Consider the following 10864-nt stretch of genomic DNA (forward strand, 5'->3'; position numbering starts at 1 on the left):
GCAGCTGGACCGTGCGCACCACTACCTGGCCGAGCGCCGCGCGCAGCGGGAGCTGGAGCGCGAGCAGCACCGCCGCGACCGGTGAGCGAGGCTAGGCTCCTCCCCAGCGCCGACGCAGCTGGGCTGGACTGCGGGCAGGCGGCCGGCAGCTGGACCGTGCGCACCACTACCTGGCCGAGCGCCGCGCGCAGCGGGAGCTGGAGCGCGAGCAGCACCGCCGCGACCGGTGAGCGAGGCTAGGCTCCTCCCCAGCGCCGACGCAGCTGGGCTGGACTGCGGGCAGGCGGCCGGCAGCTGGACCGAGTGAGCGAAGCTAAAGCCTGGTCCGTGAGCACGTAGAATCCCGTCCAATGACCCCAAGCTACCCATCCTTATCGCTCGCGCGTAATTATATTGCTGTCGCGACTCTGCGACGCGCGCCCGCAGTGAGTGTGCGAGCGCGACAGCAACATAATTACGTGCGAGCGACAAGGATGGGCAGCTTGGGGTCTTTGGACGGGATTCTACGTGCTCACAGACCAGGCTTTAGGCTCCTCAACAGCCAATCGTCATCACCAAAAAATAAAGGACTATACCCACCTCTCGTTCCCAACGCTGCAACTCCTGTGTAACTAGGATCTACAGCTTCACCGCCGATAGAAACCCAACTGGTGAAGATCAAGTTAACCATCATCTTTGACTGATCCCACTGCTGCAACTCCCATGTAGCCATGATCATTCATCATCATCAACAGCCCTTTACATTCCACTGCTGAACTATAAGCCTCCTCCACTATAGCCGAGGGTTTTGCCATAATCCCCACGCGTGGCAGATAGGTTGGAAATCGCAGTTCAAAAGATTGATGTTTTTCAGAGAGCGCTGCTGCCCGTTCTCTGTTTGATGTGTAGTCCTTAAGTCGCCTATTACGACACCCGCGGAAAGAGTAGGGGTTGGTGACAAATTTATTCTACTCTGCCGTCACCACACGGCTTCTTACCTATCGCCAATAAAAATCCACCCAATAAATCATCATCATCAGGTCATGCAGTGGAGACACCTCTTTTAAGTCAGCGACGAGCGCGATGCAGCAAGCGCTACGACCACTTGATCGCACTTGCAATCAATGACATCTCTTGCTTTCAGCCTACATGCCTATGCGACGCGGCGTGACGTTGTAATTTAACAGAGACAAATGGATGATTTGGCATAATGGCTTCTTAAATAAATAAATAAAATAAATAAAAAATCGTTTATTGCTTACTTTACAAAATAGGAAATACAAAAAAAATATTAAAATGGTGGAAGCAACTGGAGGTGGCTCAGCTTGTGCTGCCAAGGACTACTTGTCCTAGACGGCGCTGGTTTTCAGCCATCCCCACTTCTCTTGAGGTGTTGATCGAGAAGAATTCTTCACTTTGGGTAGCATTTATTCAATATTAAAACAGCTCATAATAACCCATTAACCCTTAGGCAGCGGCGCGCTCTCGGCCTCTGCATGGACGGGTCTGAAGTGCGGCAGCAGCTGGTGGACGCGCTCGTGGGCATGGGCTACTCGCGGCGGCTGGCGGCACACGCGCTGCGCAACTCCAACAACCACGTCGCCGAGGCCGTGCGACTCATCCAGGAGCAGCCCGAGCTGGTCAGTAGTATCTCTCACACATACACAACGCGCACAATATCATCATCTTCTTCTTGTCGTGTCGACAACGAACCTACACAGTGTTAGCCCAAAACTCCGCCACAAGAGTGGCGTCAGAGTAAATACAAATGAGTAGGTCATCTTCATAGAAACGCACCGAGCGCGGTTGGTATGTGAGCGCGCCAATACACGTGCGTTTAGCGTGGATTAGCGGGGAGTTGCGCCGAATTTTGTCAGTGTGTGCGTGCGCGCCGCATACGTATTGGCGCGCTCACATACAAACCGCGCTCGGTGCGTTTCTATGAAGATGACCTACTCATTTGTATTTACTCTGGTGGCGTTGTCAGTAGCCTTCAATAAATCTTCCTGCGTGTAGTTGTTTGGGCACGCAGGGCATGACATCATGTGCTTCGTCGACTATCATCATGAGCAGTTACTGGTAAATGACAAAATACAGACAGAGAGACCGTATATGTAGCCAGACTGTAGTATTATTGGAACACCTGGTGACTTCTAGCAAGCTGGACTTATGCAGTAGCAGGAGACCAAGTGCAGGTCTATTACTAAGGAACAGTTTGACTTGGTGTCACCAAATTGGCAGCACTGAAGTAATGCTGCTACCCGCTATTATACAGGGTGGCCAAAACAGTGAGGTCTAAAAGAAAAATTTAGATTCCTTACATCAAGGTGTACCTAAATCACCCCCATATGTATCATACGATTGTGCTTAGTTTAGGAGATAGAGTTAATTTTGTGATATTTTAAAATTTGATGACCCAGTAGGCTTTAAACATTTTTATCTTTTTTTTGGGTTGACTTTTTTCAAATTTCTTTTTTTCGACAGATTTGTTATTAATTGAAGATGTTTGAAAAAAATAACCATCTTCCTATCTTTGATTCAAGATACAAAAGTTTTGCTAGAAACATTAAAATTATGCTTTTATCAGAACACTATCAAATTTTCAACTTAAAAGTTTAAGTAAAAAAAAGAACTTCCATAGATCCAAAACCATTTTAAAAACTGCGCCGTTTCCTGAACATTCATAATAACACAAAAAAACATGTACTTAATGGGCCACTATTTCCTGTAATCGGTCCACTTAAGTGGTAAGTCGGTGATTCCGTCACATGTTTTTGACTTTCTTAGAGTGAATTAATATTGGGAATCCTCTAAGTTTACATTACGTAGAACTGATTTAGAGCAGTAACTTTTTTTTTTTTTTTTTTTTTTTATGCTAGACAAGGCAGGTATTTGACCGCAATCGCACCTGGTGTTAAGTGAGATGCAGTCTAGGATGGTACATATCTGCCCTGACATATGTGCCCATAACTGGACAGAACATGTTTTTATTCTCAACGAGGAAGCTCTTGTCCTTCATCACACCTGGTGGAAACTGATGATTAGGCTGAAGGTGGAAGGGAACTTCAACTACAAAGGAACTATGGCTTCCTACCTCCAAATTCCGGAACACATTGTTATTTTAAGTACGTTTTAATGAACATAAACTAAATATCCCTCCTTCTTCTTCTTACTGTAGCAGGTATTTCAAGGGTAATAGTAAAATGTAACTACTGCCTCTGTCTTCAAGTGGTAAGAGGTAAGCATCAGAGGTCCCGGGTTTGATTCCCAGTGGAGGTGAAATTTTCTGCTCGGTTTGGTTGGTGGTAGGGTTTGATCTAAGTCTTCGTAGTTAACAACTCTATTTTCCTAAGTCTGTCACTATACAATAATGTTAATAGCATTACTGTATTCCGGCATTTGGAGGTAGGAAGCCATAGTTCCTCTGTAGTTGAAGTTACTTTCCACCTTCAGCCTAATCATCAGTTTCCACCAGGTGTGATGAAGGGCAAGAGCTTCCTCGTTGAGAATAAAAACATGTTCTGTCCAGTTACTGCTCTAAATCTGTTCTACGTAATGTAAACTTAGAGGATTCCCAATATTAATTCGCTCTAAGAAAGTCAAAAACATGTAACGAAATCTCCGACTTACCACTTTAGTGGACCGATTACAGGAAATAGTGGCCCATTAAGTACAAGTTTTTTTGTATTATTATGAATGTTCAGGAAACTGCGCAGTTTTTAAAATGGTTTTGGACCTATGGAAGCTCTTTTTTTTACTTAAACTTTTAAGTTGAAAATTTGATAGTGTTCTGATAAAAGCATAATTTTAATGTTTCTAGCAAAACTTTTGTATCTTGAATCAAAGATAGGAAGATGATTATTTTTTTCAAACATCTGCAATTAATAACAAATGTGTCGAAAAAAAGAAATCTGAGAAAAGTCACCCCAAAAAAAAGATAAAAATGTTTAAAGCCTACTAGGTCATCAAATTTTAAAATATCACAAAATTAACTCTATCTCCTAAACTAAGCACAATCGTACTATACACATGGGGGTGATTTAGATACACCTTGATGTAAGGATTCTAAATTTTTCTTTTAGACCTCACTGTTTTGGCCACCCTGTATATCTAATGCAACCAGTGTTCAAAGTGCATGACCCCAACGCAAACTGCAAATACTCTTACTGGACCAGGTCTGATTTTTCAGGATTCTATCTACCTACCACACGGAGTTCAAAGTTCAGCCATGTCAGATATTTTTTTGTTTTAAATACCTACAATACCCGGCGATAAATATTGCACATCGACCTTAAGAAAGAGAAATAAATCGGCTAATTTCGGTTTCGTAGAGCGTTATCTCTGTCGCACGACTGACAATGACGTTTTGTCAAAGTGTAAACAAACTTTATTTTAAATGTGTGCAATTGATTTTGAGAATTAAATTGCTAAAAACTTTTTATAGTCGTGAAAGAAAAGTGGTTCACAATATGTTAAAGTATTTGTCGAAGAGAAATACTAAGGGTTCGGACAATATTTTCATTGAATAATGTTTTATCAATGACGTTTTGTCAATCGTATAGGTAGTGTGCGACAGAGATAACGCTCTACGAGCCGAAATTAACCGATTGTCTCTTTCCAAAGGTCGATGTGCAATATTTATTGCCGGGTACTGTACCATGGAAGTTGGATGCGATACCATCTAATAGACATCTAAAATCGATATAATTACTTGGATTTAAAATTTTATCCTGTTTACAGCTTCAAGACAGTGACCTGTCATCGGAGGAGACAGAGCCATCCAGCTCAGATGATTCATTGGTGGTGCCTGACGAGAAACTGGTCGAAGATGTAAGTGCTAAAAATCTTATTTTAGCTCAGTAAAACTACTGGAATGGGTAAAGATTTGGAAGGCGATTGCTTACAAACAATGACACAATAAGTGAACGAAATACGTCACCGACACTACGAGAGATTATTTGATTGAAAGGCTTTGTGGTGTAAAATAAAATTATATTAAAAAAATAAAATCAAGTTACATTTTAGTCCAAAGTAAAAGAGTCAAGAGAAAAGAAAAAAGTGACAGTCGATAAAAAAACACATAAAAGAAAAATAAGTTTCTCGCCAGCCAGGCGAGCGGCCAAGGAGTTTGGTCATATGCGACCTCTACAATAACAATTTCACTAGACCGTCATTAGGCAGACCAGTAGGCCTAAGATGCGCGCATCGACAATGACATGATATGATAAGACAATTTTCGATCACGTAGATAATTTTATCATTTTCCCTAACATGGGACCATCGATAGAAAAGTCTATCGACCGCTATCGCGTGATAACCGAATTGTTGCCATATTAAGAAAAAATTGCGTTATTATGTTGGCCAACCTTGAAATATTTTAGCTCATTCGTTCAATCTCGTTCATTTCTGCTACTAATTCGGCTAAAAACACATATCTTAAAGCAGTGAGAACGTCATTAAAAAAAAGTTATGTCAATTTTGTTGACATTACATGACTGCTTGATTGTATTTGTTTGTGTTTTTAAAATTGTATTTTTATGTTTCCAGTCTTATTTTTAATATTTCTAAAGTACGGAAAATATCAAACGAAGAGATAACCAAGTTAAAGAAAAACAATGAAGAATTCCTAATCATACCGATAGTATTAAAGAATGAAGTCTTCAAAATAATAAGAATAACCGAACTCCACTACCTACCCCATAATGCGAGGTTTACAGTAATTATTCAACTTACATGAAGCAGTCAGAAAGTTTATTGAGATTTGAGAAATAAAGTTACACTCATAAGTAGCAAAGTAAGTACCTAAAGTCTAAAATATTAGCTATACTCCGCACATCTTGATTTTCATAAGTAACAGCACCGCAGAAAAGGAAAAATATCTTTATTCCTACAAATAAGCTTTCACCTTCTTTCCTATATTTATTTCACATAGTTCTTTCACCGTGTAATAATACTGTGATCAATATTTTGTATGTAAACTTAAAATACAAATACGATTAAGTAAATGTTTCTATTTATGAACTGTTTATGTAATTGTAATATTTATAATTGTGTTTGAATAATATTCTTTCTTTTTTCAGACAGTGGATGAAGAAGTGTGGGATTATGAGTGATTATTTCATTCTAAAGCAGACATAATCAAGTCTTGCTCACTATCATGAAAATTTACAATAACAATCAGCAAGAAAAACTTCAAGGGTACTGGCTAGGCTAACCAATTCATGGAATTCTGTTTGTATTTGAAATTATAAATAGCTATTGTAAAACAAAAGTTTTCCAAATAAAGATTTTGTAAATAATGGTTGAATTATTTTGAAATTACACTGCAATAATGAATTTATTGCCTGCGTCCAGCGCCTTTCTGCTACCATTATGATGTCGTCGGTCCACCTTGTGGGTGGACGTCCCACGCTGCGTATTCCGGTACCCGGCCTCCACCCCAGAACCTTGCTGTCCCATCGGGCAACTTGGAAAGCATTGGGGGAGGCCTAAGTTCAGCAGTGGACGTCCTATGGCTGAGATGATGATGAATTTATTATAATGGAATAAATTGTACAAGATTATCATCCTGTCACATTAAAGCCCTTAAAAAAGACCACATGGAGGATTGATAGTAATGTGGAATGTATGTATGGTATCACCATCAAGTTATAAAATTAGTAAAATTCATTTATTCTCATTGTTATTATAGCAAGTTTGATTACACATCCCACCCAATGACAATGACCTTGCCACTGTTTGATGTAGACACAAGAAGCTCGGTCACCACATTCCGCCCCATTTTCAATAATTTTACAAGATTATGTACAGATAACAGTAGGTACTTAAATCAAGCTAAACACTGTGGGGTATCTCACGACATTTGCAACTTAATATGTATTGTCTGATGTACTGTTGACTGCCTACCTAAGTAGGTAAGTAATGGTTATTTTACAAGGTAGGTAATGTAATAATTAATATGTGGGTGGGACTGTGGGAGCACTAAGATTTTGCAGCTAGCGATTATAAACTGTCGCAAGATTCGCCTCACACTGATAAACTCTTGAACTAGAACTCAATTTCCACCTAGAAATAAAAGTATCACAAAGGTGCTAGATTCCTTTCTTTGAATTTTACTAGCCTCAAATTAGTCGTAAAATGTCATTTACCATTATAAATAGAGTTAAAGTAGCTTGCAAAAAAGTTAATCTCCTATCGTCTTGCTATCGTGGGCAAGGATCGAGGACGATAAAAACACCACATCCTATCCTATCGTGATGTCAAAATATGATATAGTTAGCGCTTCATGTTAGGGCTTGCCAGGTTTATCACAAAAAAAAAACAAATCTATCACTATCACATTTTGACAGATGACATGATAATTTTCGGGGTGCCATGTTAGCGCCGGTAGATAAAACGATATAGTGACGTCAAAATCGATATAACGCCGCGATAGCAGTTTATCACGGCGCGCATCTTAGCCCTGCTGTACAATAAGAGAAGCTTGTAATATTTGAATAATCGCAACATAATCTTTATTGCCTTAACATAAAGTTTAAAGTCTTACTGCTTGATGACTTTCCATGTTTATCGTTTCAGTTGGTGGCGATGGGCTACGATGCGGATAAAGCGAAGCTAGCGCTGCGCGTGGCCAAGAACCAAGCCAGCTTCGCGGTGGAACTGTTGGTGGCGGGAGCTAATTTCATGCAAGGTAAGCTAAAGCCCGGTCTGTGAGCACGTAGAATTTTGTCCAATGACCCCAAGCTACCCATCCTTATCGCTCGCGCGTAATTATGTTGCTGTTGCGCTCGCACACTCACTGCGGGCGCCCGTCGCACAGTCGCGACATTGGACAAAATTCTACGTGCTCACAGACCAGACTATAGAGAGGCCAAAATACTCGTACGAATAGAAAGTTCCATAATCTACTAATAGATGGCGCTATGCGGAGTTAACTAGCGCAATTCACGGCGCTCCTTGACAAGTTAATTTTAAAGTTCTATTTTGTGTTTTGTAGAAGATCCAGCTAACCCTTCTACCAGCTCGGGAGCTGCGTCAAAAAAGAGACAGAAGCGACGCATGAAGGAGAAAAAGTACGTACATGTTTATAACATTTTACCACTAGATTTTCATTCAGTTAAGTTTCCACGTATATGCTACTACTTTTAACTGGCAACGAGTGGCGACTGCGTTTTTTTTTTTCGTCATTTATTCTTAACACTGCTATGTGTAAAACTTGCCGAGCGCTAGAAGAGGTTATTAAAGGAGGTCAAAATCGAACACACTTTTATTTAACCAAAATATAAGTTTGTGTGTTGTCGGCTTCTTCAGGAAGCGGGAACGTGAACAGGCGTGGAAGCGTCTGTCATCGGCGCTGCGGGCCGACGAAGAGGCGCACCTCGATACCTCGCTGGCGGAGGAGGAGGAGTTCCTGGCGCAGTACAAGTCGCTGCTGTAAGAGAGAGGTACGTTCAAAGTGCCAGTCACTGGCGGCACTCACTTCTGTGCCAGTCAGTGGCGGCACTCACTTCTGTGCCAGGCACTGGCGGCACTCACTTCTGTGCCAGTCACTGGCGGCACTCACTTCTGTGCCAGTTAGTGGCGGCACTCACTTCTGTGCCAGGCACTGGCGGCACATCATTCATCACTTGCGTATCAAATATGTAGTTGCATCAGTCACTTTAGCCGTTCATAGACGCCAGATTTCTGCACTGCCGACAGTCACTTTTATGTCATTTTAGCGGTGATTTCTGCGCTAATTTTTATCCACCTAGCACATAATTCACAGTCATACGTATATTATTTAACCGCCCGGTCAATAATTCCCCGTTTTCATTGCAGTAGCGTGAGTCGTGCCCGTGCGTTTCGTATCCATTACGTTAACGTCGCGTACGCGAAATTAGACTTATTTATTTTTCTTTGTACATATCACTAGTACTACTCAAGCTCAAGAGTGACGTGACCTCGCGTTATCGTACTGTTGAATTTTAATTTAAATCAAAAATTACCATTTACAATTTGCTTTAGTTAAAATATTCCTTAATAGTAAAAACAAATATCCATAACAAATTAGCAACTCCTTATGTTGCAGGATTCTAAGGACTGCCCTTACCACGAGGTGAGCTGGTCGCTTAGTGCGTCCAACCATTCGAGGAGGAAATAAACTTCCCGGGAACCAGTGGTAACTTACTATGTGTGTGTAATACCGGGTTACTGGTATTTTGACTTAATAAGAAATATCACTAACCCTGTATTTTAGTGTTTTATACTCGTTGTAGGACTACAAAAGCATAATGTATCCCAAAGTCAAAGTAACTTTATAATTTAAGACCGCATTTACTCTATTTAAACACTACTGGAATATACATATTACTCGAACAGTTTTATGGTTATATTACATGTACTATATTGATATCCCGAAGTACATAACATTTATATAAGATTAGTATTTACGAATTTATATATCTGGATTGACTCTACATGAATTCAAACAACATGAGGTCCAACTCAACAGCAAACCCGTTTGTCAGGTGGACCGTTTAATTTCCTATTTTATACCCATTAAATAATTGATCAAATACACACTCATAGTCAATATAACATAATATAGTATCTTGATTCCTACTACGTACTTATTTTTTGACGTTTATATTTATAGCAGTGCTATTTTGTGCCATGACCTGTTTTTTCAGTAAGATTTATTAAGAAAAAACATTTCTACTACTTAACTCTATCGTATTATTTATATACTACGTATATATCATAAAGTAGAATATTCACGTATATAATAATAATAATTGTACTAGTAAGTATAAAAAAGCTCATCCGATGGGTCCTTCCGATTGTATGAATGTTTAAAACAATAAAATTATGTATACGATATGTAATTAGTGTTTTATTTATTAATTTATAATTTTAAGTGCATGGTAGTTGTAATAAAATTTTATAAAAAAAAATAAAACCGACTCCAAAAAACTTACACTAAAACGTAGAAAAATAATTACTAATTACCTACTTATTTATTAGGACGAATTATTAATATTTATGTAGGTATACCATGATTGATACTTCTGGAGTCGGTGCCAAGATTATGAAACATGTAAAGTTTGCCTGCACCGACTCCAAAAGTATCAATCATGGTATACCTACATAAATATTAATAATTCGTCCTAATAAATAAGTAGGTAATTAGTAATTATTTTTCTACGTTTTAGTGTAAGTTTTTTGGAGTCGGTTTTATTTTTTTTTATAAAATTTTACTTATTTCTTGCTTTTTAGTTAACTAATTATTACCTTGATGTTACCACTGAAGGTAGGCAGTACACTGAGACCAAAAAAAATTGGTTCATAATCGGCGGAGATATTGCGTATAAAAAAGTTCATCCCCAATTTTCCACCCTTGGGGGTGAAATATTTTCTTCAAATTCGCATGAAACCACCCTTTTCATAATACCTATTAACAAAAAAATAATCGTTCAAATTGGTTTATAATCGGCGGAGATATTGCGTATAAAAAAGTTCATCCCCAATTTTCCACCCTTGGGGGTTGTTTTTTTATCATTAAATTTAAATGGGACCACCCTTGAGGTATTACCTATACGTCGAAAAAAGATTTGTTCAAATCGGTTCATAATTGGCGGAGTTATCGCGTAACAAACATAGAAAAAAAAAAAAAAAAAAAAAAAAAAAAAAAAAAAAAAAAAAAACATACGGGTCGAATTGAGAACCTCCTCCTTTTTTGAAGTCGGTTGAAAATAAGAATACATCACATCCACATATAACTTCATCACATAATTATACATTATTAACTCATTAATGTCATTATCTAAATTACACATACATAGTACTATACACGATTAAAATGATATTAAAGTAATATTGTTTTCATTAAATGATTTTTATTAAC

At 39.1% G+C, this 10864-nt stretch overlaps 1 protein-coding gene and 1 long non-coding RNA gene across 2 annotated transcripts; both read left to right on the forward strand.

Annotated features, from left to right (window-relative positions):
- Nucleotides 1–148: 148 nt before the first annotated feature.
- LOC135081014 (uncharacterized) lies at nucleotides 149–9845 on the forward strand. The gene is made up of 7 exons (XM_063975736.1): nucleotides 149–226; nucleotides 1451–1619; nucleotides 4720–4809; nucleotides 7558–7669; nucleotides 7976–8051; nucleotides 8290–8423; nucleotides 9050–9845. The coding sequence occupies exons 2-6, from the start codon at nucleotides 1476–1478 to the stop codon at nucleotides 8414–8416; spliced, it is 549 nt and encodes a 182-aa protein (XP_063831806.1). The 5' UTR covers nucleotides 149–226; nucleotides 1451–1475; the 3' UTR covers nucleotides 8417–8423; nucleotides 9050–9845.
- Nucleotides 5163–6278, forward strand: LOC135081018 (uncharacterized). The gene is made up of 2 exons (XR_010259097.1): nucleotides 5163–5773; nucleotides 6060–6278. It is a non-coding gene; the product is annotated as an uncharacterized LOC135081018 (long non-coding RNA).
- Nucleotides 9846–10864: the final 1019 nt, after the last annotated feature.

This window comes from Ostrinia nubilalis, chromosome 19 (assembly GCF_963855985.1).
Source record: "Ostrinia nubilalis chromosome 19, ilOstNubi1.1, whole genome shotgun sequence".
NCBI classification, from domain to species: domain Eukaryota; kingdom Metazoa; phylum Arthropoda; class Insecta; order Lepidoptera; family Crambidae; genus Ostrinia; species Ostrinia nubilalis.